Here is a 23,831-nt window from a genome sequence, read left to right on the forward strand (position 1 = left end):
GTAATTGTGATAGTGGTTACACACTGTGTGTATTTGTAAAAGAAATGCACAACAATAAGAGTGAGTTTTACTGTATTTTATTTTTATTTTACTGTAAATTATACCTTAATATTTTTTTTTTATGAGGCACACTATCCCTGAGCTAACATCTGCCACCAATCCTCCTCTTTTTGCTGAGGAAGACTGGCCCTGAGCTAACATCTGTGCCCATCTTCCTCTATATGTGTAAAGTATGCCACAGCATGGCTTGACAAGCAGTGCGTAGGTCCATGCTGGGATCTGAAGCTGCAAACCCTAGGCCGCGGAAGCAGAACACACAAAGTTAACCGCTACGCCACCAGGCCAACACTTGTACCTTAATTTTTAAAAATACTTCTTAAAATGGTTTGAGACAAATATGCAAATTCAGAGAACAAATGGGGCCAGCCCAGCAGCGCAGTGGTTAGGTTCATGCGCTCCACCTCAGCAGCCAGGAGTTCACTGGTTTGGATCCCGGGAAGGGGCATATGGAAGGGGTTCTGGGGTAAACGAAAAAGTTCTAATTCTTGACCTGGGTGGTATGTTAGAAGACTTGTGGCCCTATAATAATTCATTAACGTATCTGTCTGTGTGGTTTTCTTTATCTGTGTTTCATTTTACAATTAAAAAAAGGCTTTCTTTAAAAAGTAAATGATTAATAGTCTTTTGGCTTATCTGGTTACCTCCAAAAGGCACAAGAAACTCACCACCCACCCCCTGGAACCAGAAAGAGCCTAAGAGATAACTGTGGATCCAGGATTCAGTGACCTCAGACCCCTAGAACTTCATGTCACACGATCTTAAGGAGCCGATATAAAGCATATGTGTAAAACATGAAAGAACTGTCTTAGCACGAAATGAACTCAGCCTGGATAATTTTTACACATAGGAGCTTATGTATTAAGGACTTACTAAGAACAATAAAGTGACCTTCCTGACAGCGCCTTTGTTAATTACAAGGTCCTGTTCCACAGACCTATTCAACCAACAGTTTATCCTCCATAATACTTGGTAAAGACTATTTCTTAAGAACGCAACTTTAAAGGAATCTCCCCTCTTCCTTCCTATCTTGTATACAGATTTCATCCCAAAGTTCAGACTAAGCAGAGAACAGTGATTCAAAATTGTCAAGAAGCGCCCAACATGAGCCACAGGGAGGAGACGGTGGAGGAGAATCCCTTTAACCTCAGAGACATAATCTCATTGACCTAAGCGAGTGCTTTCTAGCTTATCCTGATGTTCTAAGAAAGGGGAAACTTCCCTACAAGCAAAGGACCTGTAATTCATGATAATATAGGCTGAAATAAGTGAAAAACACAGTTAAATACCAATCCTGCAGAAATTAAAGGGGGAAAGTGGGAGTGGTGACTGCCGTGCTTTGAAGGTAACTGGTATTAGAGAGCGTGTTTCTCTTTGGGTCCCCTGACACAGAAAAGTCAAATTCGACAGGAGAGGACAAACAAGAGAGAAACTTCACTCTCCACCACATCTACTTTATGAAATTAAACTCAGCTTTATTAAGGCTAGCACTCTAAAAATTGGAAGAGGGAAAACAGGAGAGACCTATGTGGGTACTGACCTCTATTCTACCATGGCTGCAGAGGAGGGCACTTAGGTTTACTCAATAGGTTAACCAGAAATTCTGAGCTGACAAGGGAAGAGTACTATTACCATTACTTCCCTTTTGCTTCCTGTGTAGCACTTTTCAACCTAGACTTGGCAGTTATATTTTGTCTAAGAGTTATTTATACTGTTACACTCCCTTCTTCTCACTCTCTAATATGTCAACCCTGGTGGTCTAGAGGTTAAGATTTGGCACTCTCACTGCCACGGCCCGGGCTCATTTCCCAGTCAGGGAACCACACCACTATCTGTCAGTGGTCATACTGCAGCAACTGTGTGTTGCTGTGATGCTCAAAGCCATGCTGCCAGTATTTCAAATACGAGCAGGGTCACCCATGGCGGACAGGTTTCAGTGCAGCTTCCAGACTACAAGACTAGGAAGAAGGATCGCCATCCACCTTTGGAAAACAAAAAACATTTGGATATGAAAACCCTATGAATAGCAGGGGAGCAGTGTCTGATACAGCACTGGAAGGTGAGAGGATGGCGCAAAAAGATCAGGCAAGGTTCTGCTCTGCTGCACAGAGGGTCACCAGGAGTCAGAATCAATTCTATGGCACTAAAAAAACAAACATGCGATAAGATCCAAATGACAAGGACTGTGTTTTTTTCCATCTATATATCTTCCATATGCCTAGCACAGTTCCTGGCAAAATGTTTCACACACAGCATATGCTCAGTTATGTTTCTTGCATTAAATTAAAAAACAAATCAAGGGCAGCCAGAAGAAAGAAGAGAGAACTTGCTCTGTACTGTTTCAGAAGGCAAAAATCAAGCCAAACTGAAAGGAAAGTAGGGGAAGGCATACTCGGCCAATATGAACACAAAACTTCTTCAGCACTGGTGGCCCTGAGACGTAATGTCCTTTCACCACCTTTGAAGTATTAAAAAAGAGGCTGCCTGCTCACTGGCGGGGTGCTGAAGATATCCTCTGTAGACTGGGGGACTCACATATTTCTCTGAATATGTCTAGACCACATGAAAGGTAGAAGGGAACTTTGAGACCTGCTTCAAACTCTTCCAAGATTTTGTTTCTAAATAAGGCTGCCCTCAGAGACTAGATGAAGAAAACAAGGAGAAACACATCCATCCAAGAACCTATACTAGAATAGGCATTTCCCATCCCACTGGAAATCTGTAATTTGATAATGAAAAGCTCAATCGTACTTTATCAGAGAATTAAGTATCAAAACAAACCTTTGTGCGCTAGGCACTTCACATGTATTATTTTCATTTCATCCTTGATATTCTTATCCCTATTTTATTAAGTAATGAATAGGTTTTGAACTTTTGACTCAAACCATGTTCTTTGCACTGAAGCTCCCTGCTTCTCAGATTAATTAGCACTGGTAAACGCAGCACTCCTTCTTCTGTGTCCTGGCATTAGAAAACAATTTGCTAACGTATCTTAACTTTCATACCATACGTTTATGCTTGCATGTCTTACCACTTATTTCAAGCTCTGCCCAATGTGATTTCTTTCCATTTGCTGCTTCCTCGGAGGACATAATTGTGTACATCCTCCGAGGGTCAGGGGGCTCGTATTTTTCTTTGGGCATGCCTGTTGAATTAAGAAAAGAAAGTAATCAGTATTCTGAAGAATCAAATAATTGAAAAGAACAACATCTTTTTAAAAAGTAGACACCCAAATTATGATCTCCAAATACCATTTTCCACTAAAAAGAACTAGGAACTCCTTGGAGAAATGGAGGATTTCAGGTCTGGGATCGGAAAGATACAAATAAGCCTGGACACTAACAAAGATGCTGTGGCTGTGAAGGACACAAGAGCCAGCCTGAAGAGGCTCCCAGCGGGCCACAGATAAGAAAACCTGAACATCAAAACAATGACTACAAGTCATTATAAACTGCATGAATTCAAAATTTTAATTAAAAAAAAACCTGTCACCTGAAAAGTGGAAAATAAAGGGAGAGAATCAAGCATTTATCCTGCATCTCTGGCAAAAACTAGATGAGGGAATGTTCTTAACAGAAGTTCAACTAATAAATGCAGAAAGAGGTATATAATTAGAAAATTACTATTTCACAACCCCTAACAAAAAAATGGATCTAGGCAATGATCATCAATGGTTAATAAAAGCATTAGATGAAAAAAAATCCACAGGAAAATTTTTAAACTGATAGATCAGGCTGTCAGACCTCAACCCAATGATCAAGGTCATCAAGACAAGCAGCCCTGCAGGCCAGCACTCTGCACGCCCTGTCCTCATCTACAAAGATCAAAACACAAAACTGAACCTGAAGCAAATCAAGCCTCTCTAGATCTGGTACCAGTTTACACAAAATAAGGAGGCCAGAGGAACATGTTAAAAATAACACAAGACACAACAACGAATATACTTAACACTACTAAACTGCACACTTAAAGATGGTTGAGATAGTAAATTTTGTTATGTATATTTTACCAAGATTAAAAATTTTATTTTAAAAATAAAACCACAAGAAGACAGCCAGGCAGGTGCAGAATATGGAAAGTTCAACACGACCAAAGACCCAATTTCTTCAACAAATTGACGACATGGAAAAGAAGGAGTGAGAGGAAACTGGTATGGATTAAAGGACTTCAGAGGCACAGCAATCAAAAGCAATGTATATACTTTCTTTGGGTCCAATTTGAACAAATCAAGTGTAAAGAACATTTTTGAGAACCTGACAAATTTGAAAAACTAAATAGAAATTTAAGATATTAAAGGGTTATTATTCATTTCACTTGCGGTTATTGTTATAGACACACTCTGTACCTATGTGAAATGTACCTAGGTGAAATGAAGTCTCACCCCCGTGCACATTCCCCCACTCTGTGCCCCAGCCTCACCTCACCTTACACATCTGGATGAGCCACAACTGCTTTACCACCTACTCTGGACACCTCCACAGCTAAACACGGCCAGAGAAAAACCTACCATCTTAAAGGGAGCCAGTCAGCAACCATTTACCTCAACTGGACGGTTCACGCTGCCCAGAAATTATACTGTAAATTCTCCTAGTCCCTTCTCCTACATGACTTCTCTCTTCAAATCTCTAACACCAACTCCTCCATCTTCCCGGTCTTACTTTTATTTTCACGTCAAAACAGAAAACAACTAGAAGAGGCCTTTCTCTATGAACTCCCACCTACACCCATCTACACTCTTCACCCAGGGACAAACTGCCTGCCTTCTCAGCACTCAATGCTACCCTATCATCTTGCCTATTCAAGGACATTACTCGGCAGTTCCCTCTCACATCAAATTTCCCTCCACATGTGACCTTTACCTTCAGTATACATACACATGGTATTATTTCTTCTATTTAAAAAAAAGTCTCGACCTAATTTCTCCCTCCAATTACCATACTGTTTTCTCTCATTCTCTTTACAAGCAAAAATCCTCAAAAGTTGTATACCATCTCCCAGTTAAACTCATTTCAAATCAGTAAGTGCTTTTAACATTCCGCCAAAAATGGTCCAGAAAAAAAACAATGACCTCACACTGTTATATCCAGTGGTCACCTCTCAGACCTCCTTCTACTTGTCCTGTGATCAGTATCTGATGGTGATGATCACTCCCTCCTAGAAACACTTATTTCACTTGGCTTTCAGGATATCTTTTCTCTTGGTTCTCCTCTTACCATTCTTGACTGTTTTTTGCTAATTCTTCCTGTAGAGTTGGAATTAACTCCATTTTACTAACAGAAACGGAAGTCCAAGAGGGTTTAAGCAATTCAATCAGCATTAAGCAAAGAAGTAGCATCAGGCTTCGAATGCATCTGATTAAAAGTTAAAGTTACTTTCAAAATGAAATAAGCCAATTACAAAAAGACAAATACTGTCTGATTCCACTTATATGAGGTACCTAGAGTAGTCAAAATCATAGAGAAAGAAAGTAGACTGGTGGCTGCCGGGGGAGGGGGAAAGAGGATTTGTTGTTGAATGGGCACAATTTCAGTTTTACAAGAAGGAAACTATTATGGAGATGGATGGTGGTGATGGTTGCACAATACTATGAATGTATTTAATGCCACTGAACCACTAAAAATGGTTTAGATGGTAAATTTTATGTTAGTATATCTTCCCACAATACAAAAAAAAATGGGAAAAAAGTCCAAGCTACTTTCATTATGCTATGCACCCTCCCTATCAATGAGAAGTAGAGCCATTTTTCAAACATAGAAATGGCCTTTGACCATGTAGTCAAAACACAGGAGGTAAATAATCCTAAAAAGCTGCCTGAAAAAAGTAAGAATAAAAACGGTGAGACTAGTGAGACTAATCATCTGCATAAGAAATAGCACATGTATTTTTTTATTTTGTTAAATAATTCTGATAAAACAAACTGTTATCTTATATGTTAATTTCTTTAGAAGAGAAACACAATGATTGAAGTTTTTAGAACTTCAGATAGAAAATACCTAACAGAGAGCTATACAGCCAAGAACTGTTCCCATTACATCTAGGGGACAATCTGGTGACAAAGAAAGTGCTCTTTCTGAATGATATGAATATACCAGCAATAACCTAAAAACTATAAAATACTGTGTTAAGGCTACCAGAGCCTGATGACATCATCCCTCGTGGTCATCCAAATGCCATTATTCTGACCACATTCTACTTAAAAAACAGCCATCTCATCTTCATTGGCTTTTCCAAATAGAATTTAATAATGGTCAGAAATTGCTCTGTCCAGCTGAGTTAGTATTTTGGTCCTACTAATCATTTGAATTCCTAGTGAAAGTTCAGAAGTCTGATTTACCAGTCTCTTGTGAACTTAGTGTGAATCAACATTCAGAGTTTGATCATACTTCAGAGAACCAATAAAAGTGTTACTGGACTAAGAAATCTGAAAACCAGGCCCCAGACCTGGGGTCATGCCATCAAAGAGTCATGATTTCTGCCTGGGCAGCCAACCACTCCCTTTCTTGGTTTTTCATAACGTGAAATGGGTTGTCTTAAAATTTAAGAGACTACTCATTACTCTAAACTCAAAGCAGTGAGGAAATCCTATTTCCCAAATCCCTGCGAGTGAGGGTTAGAAACTGGGGGGAAGAGAGAACACAACAGAATAGAAGACACGGCAGCACATGGACAGTCACGCTCTTTGGGGGAGCAGCAGGAGTGCCTCTGCTCACTGAGCACCCCACCAGTCTGTCTGGGAGTCCAACAAAACACAGCATGGAAGACAAGGCAGAGAAAGCATATAAGAACACCTACAATTTAGGAGTTTCCAAAGGCTTTGAAATCAACAAGCAGATCTTGCTGTCTAAAAAATATAGTGTGCCACTGCAGATTATTATTTAAAAAGAACAAAATGTTTCCAAAATAGACCTGAAAACTATCAAGAAGAATTACAAAAGACTTTTAAAAAACAGCTAGGCCAGAGTTAGCAGTACTAACACCTGTCTGGTCAATCTCCTACTCCTCCAACGTCAGACGTCACTGCTGGTTCTGGCAGCATAATCCATCTCCATCCTAGATCTCAGAAAAACAGGTTTTCATTATCTCGGAATAGTGACTTACCTTCAAGAAAGGCAGGACATTATTTACCAGCATAGGAAGCTATGCTTTCATAATTAAACATTTTATGAAATGGCTTAAAAACACAGAACTATCACCATCCTGGGAAAGTTAGTGTTGCAAAGCAAAATTACAGACTATAGTACAATGAATAAAAGAGGATTTAAACTAAGATTAAGCATTTAATCCAGGGGCATTTAAACTAAGGGAGGCCTAAGTGCACACCACAAACTTGGAAGAGGGGAAGCTTCAGGAATCCAGTCTCCACCCACCATCCCAGAAATGCAGGGGCGGGGCAGGCACAGAGAGGGCTGGGCCAACAATCACTGGGAGGGCTTATAAAGGATTTATCAGAATTTAAAGTAAAGAGTGAAGTAGTAAGAACAACTAAAGCAGCAGACTGGAATGAAGACAGCCACAAAGGCCCAACACAAAAGTTACAGCCCCCAACCCGCAGCCCCAAATAGATTAACAGTTCCCTAGTTATGGCCCTTACATTAAATTTATTTTAACCATCCTCTGGCCAGCAGTGAATAGAAAGAAACAGCTGCTGGAGCCAGGGACAGAAGGAAAGCGGATAGGAGCCTCTCATCTATTTTTCTGTCAGAAATCAAGCTATGCTCAATCATAATTGAGGGAAATCGAATATGTGAATGCTCCCCATGGGAAAAGCATATGTAATTACAAAAACCAGAGCTGAAATCCACCAATCATAACTGCCCAGAGCCAAGAGGTGAGCCACAGCCTGCCTCTCTCCCACTCCAACTACACCTAACCTTCAAAATGAATCCCCCACACAGGTGCCTAAGAACCCAGCCACACCACAGCTGCATAAAAAGCAAGTCAGCATGGAGTGGCCGAAGTCAAACACAGTTTAACGCACACACAGCGTAATGGCTATACAAATGAATACTACAAAAAAGAAAGAAATACTACAGAAATAGGAAAAAAGTCCACAAAAAATGCTTCTCGTGCTTAAAGAAGTTAAAGAGAACATGAAACTCATAAACAAAAACTACAAATAAAGAAGGATGGGAGAAGACAAATTGAGATAAAAAGGTAGAATGCAGACCTAATCGGAAAAAGTTAAGTATTAGAATATTAGAATCTCTAAAACAAGGTTGAGGCAAAAAAGGCAAGTCACAGAAGAATATACAAACATAATTCCTACCAACACAGAAGGCAAAAATAGGCAAAATTAAACCAATTTCTTTTGGAAAAACAAAAGAAATGACTGATACAACATCTAAGATAATTACCTAGTCTATAACTCAGCAATCTACCCTTCGGTATTTACCCAAGAGAAATAAAAACGTATGTCCACAAAAAGACATTTACATAAATGTTCATAACAGCTTTATTCATAATTGGTAAAAAGTGAAAACAACCCAAATGTCCATCAACACTGAGAGGATAATCAAATTATGATATATCCATACAAGTGAATAAGTGAATACTACTCAGCAATAAAAACAGAATGACCTAGAGATGAATCTCAAACATTATACTCAATGAAAAAGACCCAAAAGAGATTCCATTTACATGAATTTGTGGTGATAACAGTGGTTGCCCTTATGGCAAGTGATGAAAATATTCGATATCTTAAAGGAGATATGGCTTATATTGATATATATATTTATCAGAACTCAAACTGCACATTTAAGGTCTATATGTTTCATTTTATGTAAATTTTACCTCAACTAAAAAATATTCTATACTCAAATACTTGGTCAAGTGTGAAGACAAACAAAAGGGCATTTTCAGACAAATAATGACTAAGAAAACATACAATCTTTTTCTAAATAATTACTCATTACAGCATTGTTTATAACCAAAAATGCAAACCTAAATGACCATCAATAAGAATCTATGGTTAAAGAACTTACTGCACAGCCACACTACGGAAATCATGGAGCTGTGAAAACAACAGTGATAAGTAAACTCTTGGTTTTATACTGAATTATTTACTTTATATTGTAGGATTAAGCAAATAAGTACTTATGTTAATAATATCAGGAATCAAGATTTTTAGGGTAAGAAAATATTTATAAATCAAGGAAATTAAATGAAAACACCAATACCAAAGTTAACTTGAAAATATCAATATATGTTTTATATTCATATATATATATAATCGATTTTTAAATTGTTTCTAAGTATTCACTGAGGTGTTCTGGAAGCAGTTTTACCTCAGGAATAATGGCACTCCTAATCCTTGATATTGATCTCTAATACCAAGAAAGCAAAGTTCTTTGCAAAATGACCAGTTACAAGTCTGGGGCAGGAAATGTATAAAATGAGCACGGGACATCTTTTAGTGTCAAAAAGCTAAGTCTAACAGGGTCATCATGTCATGTTAGCATGATACAGGAGCCAGCTAGAAGGGGACCTGAGTGGCCAAAGTAGTGACAATCTAAGCAAAAAGAATAATTATAGTGGGATGAAATATACTGAATGAAAATTTACAGATGGGGCTGGCCCCATGGCGTAGTGGTTAAGTTTAGTGCATTCTGCCTCAGTGGCCCGGGTTCAAGGTTCAGATCCCGGGCACAGAACTACACCACTTGTCAGCCATGCTGTGGTGGCAACCTACATATAAAGTAGAAGATGACTGGCACAGACATTAGCTTGGAGCCAGCCTTCCTCAAGCAAAAGAAGAGGAAGATTAGCTATAGATGTTAGCTCAGGGCTAATGTTCCTCAGCAAAACAAAACAAAACAAAAATTTATGGATAACATGATAATTATCTGTGCTGCAGAAAACAGAGCTGGCAGTGATGTAAAAGATGGGGGGGCAGGAGAGAAGAGACGGGAGAGGGAGGGAGGAGGGAGGGAAAGGCTACAGGCACAAATCAGCCACAATCTGAGGCAGCTATTAAACTAAGAAAATTGGTAACTGAACAGCAAGATTCAAGTGTTTATCCTTTCAGTAGGTACTGCATTTCAGAGTAATCAAACAGCCCCAGTTGAATCAAAGTCCCACTTTACAAAAAGAATGACAGCTAATAAATGGTGAACGAAAGAATCACAAAAACAAAAGCAACATCATTTTGTAATTCCTAATGGACCTTTTTTAGGCAAGATTATAAACTGGGTTAAAACCATCAGATGAACCATTGGTACTGGCATAATGCTACAGCAATACCACAGCCTAGACTGTCTCCTGTTCATAAGGTAGAAAAGGTTCACAGGAGGAATCAACTGTTACTCTCTTCATCAATCTTCACACCACCACGGGGGCGGGGGAGACCAGACACTGGGTCTCTTGATGCGACAGAATATGACGTACACATCAACAACGTTTACCTTGATTAAGAACTAGAGGAAATAGCCAGATGACACCAAAGAAGCAATCGGACAAAATGAGAACATGGGACTTTCTGCGGAATAACTGGTCTGCGGCCTCCAACAAACTGGTGTCGCAACTATTCTAGATTTCAAGAGAATTAAGGGATATCATCAAATGCAATGAATGGTCCCTACATAGGCTCCACAAATCAGCTATGAAGGACATTTTGTGGACAGTTAGAGAAACATTTAATACCTAGTTCATACTTACAATATTAACGCATAATTATGTGATCATGTTATTTTGGTCATATACAAAAATGTGTTTCTTGTTAAAAGGTATTTGAGCTAAATAATTTATTTTAATTATATTGGCCAGATTTTTTTCAAGGGAAATGAGATTGAGTTATAGCCAATCTCAAGTGACAAAGTAAAATGCTCAATTTAACATCTCTCTTTTCCTTTACATGCATTTCACATTTTCTCCTCCATTCTTTGTACTTCACTTCTTTCCCACACATAAAGGAGAGAAAAAAGGAGAGGGGCAGAGGAAAGGAAGGAAGGCAAGCAGGAAGAGTAAGTCCTGCAGAAAGAGCCTGTATTCATCTGACTGACCAGGCTCCTCCCAGAGCCACAAGTTAGGGCGTATTTGCAAAGGTACTGACAATAACCTTGGTGCCAATTTACTCCTTCCAATCCAATTTTTCACTAGGTCTTATCCAATTTTTCACTAAATCTGAGTAATTCTTACTTCTTCAAGATTTCTAAACCTCTCTTCTCCATTTTTACCTCTACTGAAGTTAATTTAGACCCTCCTCATTTCTCAGCTTCAACTATTAAGCACCTTCCCTGCCTCCCTCTTCCCGACAGATCCTGCTCCTGTCACTCTCCTGCTCAAAAACCTAAGAGATCCCCTCTGCCTGCCTACCTAAAGCCCGAACTTCACAGTCCTTTACAATCTGGTCTTAGCTAACAATACCTCACTCATCTTCTGCCACTTGCACACATGCCAACCTATAAAGTTCTAAATTAATTATAGCAAACCTACTTCTAAGACGTAGTCTTTCAACACATGCTAATCCCTTCACCAAAGACAACCTTCATCCTAAACTACACAGGCTTCAGGGCAACTCGGGCCACCCCAGAGCCTCTGCAAGCCTTTCCCAACAGAGGCACATACTCACTCCCTCCTCCGCCCAGACATTTACTACTACGGCACCTGTCTCCCCAGTTTGTGTCTCCCAGTGTCTCGGCTACAGCCTAGCACATTACACTAACAAACTTGTCTAAACGTTCTTTCCTTCATGACCCAGAATCAGGTTTCCACAGAAGAGAAATCCAAAAGCAATTCAATGAACCAGAACCATGCTTCCTCAAGGGAGCTTTCTTTACAGGAGCACTCAGTGGACATTTACTAAGCACCTTCTATGTGCCTAGCATTCTGCCACGTGCTAGGAAGAAAGAGTAAACAAGAAATGCATGATCTTCTATCTTAATCTACTGGGGAAGCAAAGAAAAATTTCACAACCATGTAACCACACTACAACCCTTTCTTATTTTTACAGACTCACTAATTTAGGACTTTATTTCCCACTTCTTCAACTCTTATAATAGCCTCTTATAATTGGCATTTATGCCTTTAAGATTACTAGTAACCTACATACCACTCTCAAATTATTCTTCCCGAAGTTGAGTTCTTAATTACATTGCAAAATTCAGGAAAAAGAGCCATCCTTTGTAAAGGAGACTTCTGACTAAAGAACTAGGTTTGTCTGGAATGACTTCTGGTCCTATACCAGCTTTAAAACTATGATTCTGTGGCATCCTAGCTCCCCTCACCACCCCCACCCCACTTTCTACTGCCTAGAAAACAACTTCAAACTTCTTAGTTAAGAATTCAAAATATTCTACCTTTCCAGACTTTTGTTCAATATTTTTCCCTTTCTTTTGATGCAACGAGCAGACAAACAGCCATCCTTCAATTACGCTCCACACTTCCCTATCTCCATGCCATTAGTTATACCATTTTCACACTGAAATTCTATCCACACTTCAAAGCTAAGCCCAGATACTATTCCCTATCCACACCCCAATCCAGGCCTCCACAGCGGATCATAAACTGCTCACAAGCTATCTTCCCACAGCACTGGAACCACGATCGCCTTCCACAAAGCAAGACTAGACAAAATAATAATAGTTTGTTGGATGTCCTTCAGCGACCAATCTGACATCCACAGCTTTCAGTAGACTAAAATACAATATAACTCATGTTTCCAATAATCCTATCCCAAATTTATTATAGCCCTTTATTTTCATACCTTACAGTGAGAAGAGACACTGATGGCTCAATGAAAAAAGTCTATGAATTTCAAAACAGATTAACAGAAATCAGTTCTGAACCATGCTTTTGACAGAAAGGGAAGTAGGAAATGGTGGTATTTTAAAATAGAAAAGGAAATATCCAAAGAAAGGAAATCAAATTATAAACATGAATCAAAAATAACTCTATTTCCCATTATTAAAAAAACACCAAGCACTATTCTAAAGCCGCAAAAGAAAAAAAATTATTCCCTCTTTGAATACAATTCAAATGACAGCTCATTCACAAGTACATTAAACAATTTTCAGTAACAAATACTGATTTAACTTGTATTCTGCTTCTATCATGACATGACATGTAAGACATTTGAAATGTCATGTAAACACAATAATTTGATACTTCTTTAAAAAATGGAAATATTCTGGAATTTTAAATTTATAATATTGTCACTGAGACAGCAGGCCTACCACACTAAATTATTCACCTCCCGTTTTTGCCAAGTCTATTAGTTGAATTCTACAAATGAAAGACATGATGTGCCTCCAGTATACACCCAGTCGGCTCCCTTGGACTACAGTTCCTAAATCGTTTTTACAGCCTCGATTCAGTTAAGGTACTTCCACATCTCACTTTAAACCCAAATCATCCTGACTCTCAATGTCATCACATTTGTTTTCTTGGCTTTCTATCCAGGTTTCCACCATGACTGGCCAACTAACAATATACACAGCTGACAAACCTCATTCAGGAGCTGTCCTTAGTGGCAAAATGTCTATCACTAGTGCCCTGGTGGCAAAACAAAGAAGCATAAAAAACTCTACAAAAGATGACTACCCTTTTCTAAAGAGCAAAACTTAAATCCTAATTGTGGATTTGCTGATTTCAAGGCTACTATTATAAATAGCCAAGGATACTATGGCAGGTTATCTTACAACTCATGATAATCTCTCAAAGGAATGTAAATCACATGGGAGGGACAATAAAAAGCTAGTGAAACAAACAAGGTATCATAAAGATCTTACAAAAAGTGAAAATTGTCATCTCAATCTTCAAACCCGCCCTCCTCCTATGATCCCCACCCAGTTTTCCAAGCCAGAAATGAGCACTATCCTTGACTCTTTCTCATCTAATCACAGCCTTCACATCCAGTGTCTAATTCTAGCCCATTTTACTTCCTAAATCTTTCTCTCCTTGTTCCCGAGGCTCTTACCTGCCCTATGAGGTACTCTAACAGTCTCAGACCCAAGTTCTTTCTTTTACTCTCCCCGACTCTAACCCATCCTAGATACTGTCCAAAGTGAGCTCCTAAAAACACAAGTACTTACCCTCCTGGTCCGAAAACCACATCTCCTCCAACTTTGTACCCTTGGAATCTGACAGTGTTCCTGACACAAAAGAGGCTCAGCTACGCATTGAATTAACTAAACAGGGGAAACCCAGGCTCATTTATAAAACGAGTAAAGTTTTTTTATAACCTGGCCCCTGTGTGCCTCTCCAGTCTCACTGTCTGGGTCTCCCCAGTTCCCAGTTCCCTCTCACAAACGTCCATGCCTTAGCATATGCTACTGCTTCCGCCTGAAACGCCCTTTCTTCCCCAACCCCTACGCCTAGGAACTCTAATCGTCCTTCAAATGCCAACTCAGATATCCAACTTCAAAAAGGTCCTTCTTCCCTATCCCTCCCAAACACAGAGCTTTATCATTCCCTACTTCGAGTTATTCTGAACCTTGAAGCTATTTCTGCTGTTGTATTCTTTAACCCCACCTTAATTATTTTTTGTACATGTCTTACTCACCTACTCTAATGTAGGCTCCTTGCACTCATACTCTAAATATTTTCATATCTTCAGAGCATGGCAAATAGTAAGTATTCAATGAATACTTATAAGAATTCAAGGGGAGAAGCTGTGATAGTAAACCAAAGCAAGCATTTTGTAAGAGACAAGTGTGCTAACTGAAGCAGTGCCCATCTTACCAGGAATAAGAAAAACTACTATCTAGGCTTCTAATCTTGAAGGCAAAATCTAGAGAAACCAGACAGAAAAGGACCCTCGCAACCAAAGCCTGAGAACACTGGTTCCAGGACAGCCGGGCTAAGAAGCAAGAGGACAAGCTACAGCCAAGGAAGAGCAAACCTCAAACGGATGAGGGCAGCAGCAAAACCACTGTCGCCTACCTACCACGCTCGGCATTAAGCATGCAACAGCGAACATTTTTTGAGCACTCGTCACTTGGCCAGCCCACCAGGCCCTTCTCATGAATTATCTCAACCCTCAAGACTACTGTAGGTAAACACTATTATTCTCCTTGCATAAAGAAAAGAAGGTCCAGAGAATGAGTAAGTTGCCTGAGGTCAGAGAGATACTAGTGGCACAATTGTGATTTTAACCCAAGTTTGAGCCAAAAGACTGTGCTTTCAATCACTATATAATAATTTACCTGTATTATCTCAATTTAATTCTCAAGGCAATCATGAGGTAGACGCCATCCTCATTTTATTTCAGGTGAGAAAACAGACCCAGAGTTTGAATAACTTGCCCAAGGTCACACAGGCTTGGTAAATAGCAGAGCTGGAATTAAACCAGGACAATCCAGCTGCAAAGCTGTAGTCCTTCTGTTACATCACTGCCTCACACAACTCTCTAGAATCGTCACTGATAAAACCAAGATCTCATGTTCATTCTCCAAATGTGACGTTGCTGAGCCAGGAGCCCTCCAGCTTCCTTCTCAGATGCATCATCTTTCCAGGCTGTGCTCACCTGTACTCTCCACTCCCAAACTCTCCTAATCCTCTAAGACAGCAGATCTCAAATGCCATCGTCTCAGGACCCTTACACACTCTTAAAAACTACCAAGTACCTCAAAGAGCTTTCTTCTGTATGAGTTATATCTATCAATATTTACCATACTAGAAATGAGAACTAAGAATTTTTAAAATATTTATTAACTCATTAAATACAACAAACCCATCAGGTTAACAAGCAACATTTTTATGAACAGTAACTGTTTTCAAAAACAAAGTAAAACTTCATGAGAAGAATGACATTGTCTTACATGTTGGCAAGTCTCTTTAATATCTGACATACTAGAAGACAGCTGGATTCGCAGATCTGCTGTGAATTCAGTGCGATCAGATATCACACATCCTTTTGTTAGCCTCTGGAAAATTCCACTGCATGCTCGTAAGAGAATGAGAATGAAAAAGGCAAACAACATCTTAGTAATATTTCTAAGAATTTAAGGTTTCCATAGCCACCTCCCCCTCCCCCCAAAAATCTCATACACAATTTCTTTAAATCCTTTTCTCAAGTAGTACAAAAATAAATTTCAGTCCAAATTGGTTTAACTAAAATTTCCAATCAATAAGACCTCTGCAAAAATAGAGGTTTTTAAATTATGGTAAAATATTCCTCCAAAACATAGAGCTAAACAGCAGATGTAGTAGTCAATACTAAACTCTAAAAGGAAAAGATTGGCATACCCATGTGTACCCATGGTGCCCAGCCCAAACAGCTTACTAGACTGCTGTGACAATGCAATTCTAACTCAGGGCTTGTGTCCAATAACACTAGTGACTATAAAACCGTCAGAGAGAAGCACAGGGTGTACTACAAAACCAGCACAGGAAACCACCAATTATGAAGGTCAAGAATGGGCAACTATTAGCAATTTCATTCAACCCAATAAATTAACTCAAGATACAGCTATATAAAGGTACACCAAGGGGCCGGCCCGGCGGTGCAGCAGTTAAGTGCACACGTTCCCCTTTGGCCGCCTGGGGTTCGCCGGCCCGGATCCTGGGTGATGACATGGCACTGCTCATCAAGCCATGCTGTGGCAGGCATCCCACATACAAAGTAGAGGAAGATGGGCACGATGTTAGCTCAGGGCCAGTCTTCCTCAGCAAAAAGAGGAGGATTGGCAGATGTTAGCTCAGGGCTGATCTTCCTCAAAAAGAAAAGGTACACCAAGTATAGGTCATTCACAAATTTCAACTCAAAATAAATACAAATATTTGTTAGCTTAGAAATTCTAATTTCTATATTTTAAGTCAAATATAAAGTACAGAGCAAAAAACATATCAAGAGAAACAAGATTTGTGATCTAATCAGCAAAAGTTGCATGCCCAACCATATGCAGGGCATTAAGTCAAAACCATGATTTGTGCACTCAAACCTCACCAAGATGCGAAAGGTAAGGAGAGGGAGACCAGCAATCCTAAAGCTATTCTCTCAGGACAAGACAAGCAACAATCGTCCAGTTCACAGCTTCAGCACCAAATGATGGCTGCCAACAGAAACCTTCATTTCTTTCTTCTCTTTTGGCAGATTTTCCATAATCTATTTGCTACCTCCTCTCTTCTAACGAGTCACAATATTCCAGCTACCACCATCTAGTAGGAATTTTGGCCTTTTGAGGCATTCAACACTTATTCTAGCTGCTAATTTACGTATAGAATCATTTGGGAGGTTCTAATATACTAACAATCAGTTTTGACCCACTAATCCTCTTTTCCTAAGAAAGAAAATTATTCATGAAATGCTGGCCTTACAAACCATCAAGAAGCCTTTAACAACACTGGACTAGTGCTCTAAAGCCACCCAGTGATGTTTCAGAAGGTATGGAAAGAAATCTAAAGCAACTATGCTCCAATGGAGTTCCACTGTGCACTGCTTTTCAACAGGAGATGTATAAGTGCCTTTTCCTAATAATAGTGAAATGCTTTAAAGCTGGATTTTTACCACCATGAACAGTACTCTTCCATGGACTCTTGTGAGGTTTTTGATCCATAACCAAAAAGAGAATCACAAATATTAAGAAAGATTCTGCCAGTTAGCTCTATTATGTCAACATGATCAGCCAGTAATGTAAGAGGATATAATCTGGGGCAGCAATTGGGTCTCCCTATATTATCAAATCTGTATCAAAGGTCTACTCTAAGCCACAGCCCCATGAGTGTGTTAGGAGGGAGGGCCGGAGCAGAGTACCATGTCATTAAGCACACAAACCGGAGTCAAACAGACCTCTCTCAAGTTCCAGCCCTGCAAGGGCACGTCTGCATTTATCTGCAAGGCTAAGGTTCCTCGTTTATAAATGTCCGCCTCCCAGTCTTGGTGAGGATTAAATGAGACAGTAGCGTAAAGAGCAGTGCCTCTCACACCATCAGCATTCAACAAAGGCATTTTTTTCTTTCTGTAACTACAAATCCCTAAGTCTGAACCTCTGTAGTTTCCCTAAAATTAGAAACCAAATGACAATTCTTTAGATATCCCAAATAAACTAGTTTTCATTTTCAGTACTTTTAGATGAAAACATGTGAAGGAAGCTACTGGTCTAAAACACGGCAGTTTGCTTGATCAGGTATTGCTTTATGATGTCGCAGTGTTTCCATACAAATTTACACAATCTCACAGAAGAAAAAATTTTGCCCCCCAAAAAGCTGAGTGCAAATATTTTTGACTTAATTTTAATAAATCTTCATTTCTGTGTGGTCTTTAATTAGCAGGGACTCCTAATAACGTTTTTCTTTTTTCATCTATCTCCCCACACCTCCCCACTCAAAATCTGCCTAGTAAAAAAATTTACACACAAAACAACTGATGTATCTAAAGAATCACCAGTAATATTCTTTTTGGATACAAAGATCATTGCCTAATTTATGTTTTTTTAGATCTCCACATGTTTACTTGTGAGGTGTATATTTGTAGCAAATAACTTTGAAAGAAAATGACTATGCCTAATGATTCCCTCTTTGCTACTATTCTACATTTAAAAGTGCATCAAATACTTAACTGAATTTTGGACTATTAAGCACAGTGCAAGTACAAACCTAGCACAGGGAATACAAAAAGCAAATTTTAGTCTCCTAGTAACTGAAGACTAAAAGTTCTAATATTAAAATTTTACATTAGATATCTCCTCCTCCAATGAGGAAGCATTTCTTTTACTGTTTTTGAAATCACATAAAATTCCACAAAAAAACCCACAATTTTATGTGACCATAGAAGTCCATCATTTCAGCCAATACATCAGGGAAAAGTTTGAAATATACATATAATATATACATATTAGAAACTTATTTCCTAAGTTTTGGACTTACAGGAAACAGAATGCTGGCAACTAACACAGGTGCCTACCTTCTCTCAACCCTGTCTCCTCTTTAAACTATAACCCTCTTTCCTTCTCGTCCACTTTAAACTTTTCCAAACAGCAGTTTATAACCTTTTTCAGTTTAAGCTCCCATTTGCTCATAGCCCAATCTACAGTTTGACTTCTACTTCCCTGGTCCCACATAAATCTGCTCTGCTTATATTCACCTCACTGTCAAATTCTATTAATCCATTCTCAGAGCGCATTCTACCCTACACCTGGGAACTACAAGCCACCACTGAAAACTCCCCCTTGCTCGGCACTCTTACCTCTCCTGGCATCTGTAATTCTGCTCTCTCCTGTTCTTCTGCCTCTCTAACCACTTTACTGCAATCCTGTCTGAAACAAAATGCTGGCTGATCCTACAAGTTCCCTCGGTCCTCTCCTCTTCCTGTCCTTATTAACCTGTGGTCCATGAGCAAGTTCCAAGCTTGTATGTGTGCGTACTTTCATTTCCTTCTTCATAATCCTCAAGCGATTCTCAAATGCGGACCCTACTTGCCCAAAAAGGGTGAAAAGCATTTGTTCACCCTTCCTGAGTGCTCTCATAACTTCCAACGCCAACTATATAATGATCAAGTCTATAAAACCCCCAACCATTCTCTGATCCAGTTATCTACTACACATATCCACCCAAATATCCAACAAGCAAGTCAAACTTAGATCCTAAATCTATTTCACTTTACTCACCCAAATCTGCTCTTTTTCCTGTATTTCATACCAAGAGTTAAATCATACCAACAGTTCCCCAAGCTAAAGAAGTTCTGAATCATACTCAACTCCTTCCTATTTTTACAGCTCATTGCTGGCCTGTCCTTAGTTATGATATTTTTCAAATCTATCCTATGCTTTTCTAGCTCCTATGCTGATATCCTTGACCTCTCACAAGGACTTCAATGAACTCTCTAACACCAGTTTCTTGCCCCCTTTCATCCAGCCTCCCCATTTTTACTATGTGTCTCCTGAAAAAGTACGCCACACACAATTGCCCCACCCCATCCACCTAAACTCTCAATGGATCCCCATTATATATAGACAGAAGTCCCAACGCTTTAAGAAGCAGCCTAAGACTATTAAGGAACTGTTTCTGGCCACTCCTCCTGCCCCTCACATCCCTGCATCCTGTTTCACAACCCAAGTTATCTGTAACTTGACTTTGCACACGCTGTTTCTTCTCTCTGAAATGTCCTCTTCAGCCTGACAAAACCCTATCCACCCTTCAAAACTCAGCTCAAAGACCTCTGAGATAACTCTCTCAAGGTTCCAAGCAAAACCAGTTGTTCCTTCCTCAGTATCCTCTTAAATGCTGTGTATACTCCTAATTACTACACGAGCTGATAAGGGCTTTATTGGTTCATTTGTCTTTCTCTCTGTACCACTACAAACCCACTTGGTTTACAAAAGATCATAAGCCCCATAAGGGTAGCAAGTCTATACATGGTACTGACATATGGGTGTTCAATAAGTATTTTTGGAGCTGAGTTTTTTTAATTGCTGTATTCAAGTCTAATCAGTTCTGCTATATCGCTTGTTCCAAAAATGTGAATTTGTTCTAACGTGATTGATTTATCAGGGAATCTGAGCATAACGCAAAATTCCCATTTGCTTATGCGCGATTTTCTGTGAAAAACACTAGATAAAGGTAGAATAATGCACCCAGCTGAACAGAGCTGTGTTGAAAAACACAACACACACACACCTCAAACCTCTACCTGGTGTGTGTGTGTCTGTGTGTGTGTGTGTGTGTGTGTGTTATGAGCCCCACCCAACCACAGCTGGTGCTATTATAACATTCCACTTGATTTCAGGTCAGCCTCTTTCCACCACTTCACCATAACTCACAGGCAGTAACCCTTCTGATGGGTTGATGGTAAAGTGCCACATTTATTGCAGTACTTATATGTCCCTAAACCCTTCAACATGTGTAAAACTGTGCTACCATTTTTATCAGGTTCCTTTTTTTTAAGAAAGTTACTGACAAAGTTTTTGAATGTTGCGCCCCAATTCCATTTTTTTCCCATAAGGCATTTAGTTTTTACACAATTTTGCATAGCACGGTTTTTAGGAACCTATAGGTCGCTTTACAGCAGAACTGACTATATAAATTAACAACTGTATGAAGAGTTCCCAGGCTTTAAGAAAGTTTCAATATTCCAATTTCAATAATTTACTGGAGAAAAAACTCTACCCTCCCCCCAAAATATCACAAAACGTTTACAGCCCATATCCCAAGACACCATGAGGATAGTCATAACCTTTCAGCTGGTGGCTTTCACTTCTGGTGAGCAGAGGGTTGATTTCTCCAGCTTAAGCTCTACAGCCCGCCTCAGCCTAACTCAGAAGACATGTTCTCGATGCCTGAACTTTCACGTGTACCATTTTATGGGTTTCATTGTTTTGACTGCTTTTAACTTCTCCAAAACATCCTGACATGTTGATTTTAAATTACCCTGTATTATAGAGCAATTGGACAGAGCCCTAAACTCCACTATAAAAGGGCCCACAGACACAAGAGACACTACATCCAAGTTAAAAATAGACGCAGTCACTAATTCTATACTATCTCAAACGTGACTTTTTTATAATGTAGGGCCTCCACTCAACCCTCCACACTGATACTAAAGTGATCTCTAAATCTCCTTGATCCCCTACCAAAAATATTTTGGCTCCTTCCTCTGCTATAGGACAAAGATGTAAACTTCACTTTCAGCTTAGCAACTGCGGTCCTTCAAAATTGAGGCCAGAAACACTTTTGCAGGCTCATCTGCAGGCACCCTCCCTGTTCCAGTAACCCCTCACCATTGGCCTTACCCCAACACCTGGCATCTCAGTGCACCCACCATTCCTTCTGTGTGAAATGACCCCGTCTCCCCAGTTTGACAAACACCTATCCTGCGTTACTTTCTGTAAACAGCTCTCATACCTTCCACAAATTTAATCATTCTCTCTTCTGTTCTCCCACAGCATTTGGTCCACCTACTAAGCCCACAGACCACAAGAAGGCAGAAATGAGCATTACTCATTGACAAATTCTCAGGGTCCAACACTGTGTCCAGCATGCTATTCCTTGACACATAACTTATCAGGAAAATCTAAATGGATGAGGGAGAGGTAAAGTCCAGAAGGATAAGGTTAAGGCAGCCTAAATGAGTCCCCATCTTGGATGCAAACTATCTTCTCTTTAATTACTTGTTCAAATATCACAATATGGTGCATTCCATTATACTCTAATGCACACAGACTATGCATACAGTTTACAGTTTTATTTTAGTATTTCTTAATTTCACACACACAGTATTTTATTAATCACACTTTGTCATAAAATGGCTAACTTCCTAAAGTGAGTAGCAGGTCAGGTTAAAGAAAAAAAATGTACATCAGTAAAAGATTTGTGGAAGCTAAGGATTTGAAAATTAAAATCGGAACTTTTTTTCCAAACAACATTAAGTTCTAATCACAACAAAAGTGTAAACAGCACTGCACATCCACAAATCCAAGTCTTTCCTCCACTAAAATATACGTTCTTAGCTGAAACTATTTGGATTTTTCCTATGTGATAAAGATTTTAAAAGCAGCGCTTCCCAACCAGTGTACGTCACGTGCAGGAAAGCTACAAGTGTGCTGAAGTTACTGATCCCTCACCCCTCGTGGCCCAAAGGCTACCACTGTGAGCAGCCTTGGCCATATTCCAGTATGCCTTACATATATTATCCCTTTCTGTTGCATATGATATGAAAAAAGGTTCATGCTTTAAAGAACATAAGAAAGCTAATGCGGTTATAGTGGGATGCCTAAACACTAACCAAAACACATACTTATAAGCTACAAGTACATTAGGCAAATTCCTACAATGCCTTTATTTGTAGTCAGGACCAAGTTCTATAAACAACTTCTTATCTGTTGAAAAGAAAATAGTCTGAAATTTCCCAATAATTGTAGTTTTACTTTGCCGCGAAGATTTAAGAAACGTGAAAATACCTACAAATGGAATAGGCATTCAAAAAGAGCTGCTTCATCTACATTACCACTGACCAAGGGCACTTTAGAAACTATGCAAGGATCAACTTTCAGTGGGAATCTTCTGAGTCTCACAAGAAAATTTACGTCCTTTGTCACATCTTCATTTTTGACGATTTAAGTATCTCGTTCACCTAAGAACTGACCAGACTCACCTACCTCACATAACGTCTATCCACTGACACACCCTGTGCCCTCCCCAAAGAACTCATCTCCAGCAATTACATCACTCTCATGAGCTCTCACCTTCACGCAAAACCCAGGCCTTTCCCTCTTAACTGTAGTATCTTGAGCAAGTCGTTTTAACCTTTCTAGGTCTGTTTCCTCATCGGCACCTATTCAAATATTTTGTTCAAAGCAAGGGGACTGGACTAGATCACTGGTCTAAAAATATTAAGCAATTTTTACCGTAAAAGTCACACTATAAAGACTATACTACTCTGATATAGCAATTATAAAAAAAGAAGTCTTCAAAACCTTTCGATTAATGACCCTATCAGCTCCAACAGCCTACAAAACCGTTTTGGAACAATAAATCGCCGTGTACTGTGAGAAATACAAGGTGCCATTTTATTTCTCACTTGCTCACATTCACTCTTACTCTCCAAAATTGAATTCCCACACACGAGGAGGCAACGGGTCAGCACCAGCACTAACGGGACGATCCAACTGGAAAACAGGTAAGTATGGGAACTCAAAATCCAAGCAGACTATTTAAACAGCGTCAGCCTAACAACAAACCCAAGCGGGTCAAGCAGGATGCCCACGCACAAGGCTGTCACCCGCAGTAACAGTTAAAGGTTACAGGTGTTAGTTATTAGGCTCTTTCTGCAAGGTGGAGGGAGAGTCAAAGAAAAGAAAAGTGTGCCAAGAGAAGAACGACTGGTGTTGGGAAAGAAAAAGGAG

At 39.5% G+C, this 23,831-nt stretch overlaps 1 protein-coding gene across 5 annotated transcripts in view; it reads right to left on the reverse strand.

The window, feature by feature from the left end:
- CNOT6 (CCR4-NOT transcription complex subunit 6) overlaps positions 1-23,831 on the reverse strand; it is a 64,336-nt gene that overhangs the window by 39,932 nt on the left and 573 nt on the right. For 2 of the 5 annotated variants that reach the window (XM_044777512.2, XM_044777507.2), the window contains exon 2: positions 3,089-3,202. In XM_044777512.2, the coding sequence (XP_044633447.1) occupies positions 3,089-3,200 (112 nt within the window). In that variant the 5' untranslated portion in view covers positions 3,201-3,202. Of the gene's footprint in view, positions 1-3,088; positions 3,203-7,032; positions 7,108-15,812; positions 15,938-23,831 lie in introns of those variants that run through there. The other 3 variants (XM_044777509.2, XM_044777510.2, XM_014860876.3) reach the window with 3 other exon arrangements.

This window comes from Equus asinus, chromosome 9 (genome assembly GCF_041296235.1).
Source record: "Equus asinus isolate D_3611 breed Donkey chromosome 9, EquAss-T2T_v2, whole genome shotgun sequence".
NCBI lineage: Eukaryota > Metazoa > Chordata > Mammalia > Perissodactyla > Equidae > Equus > Equus asinus.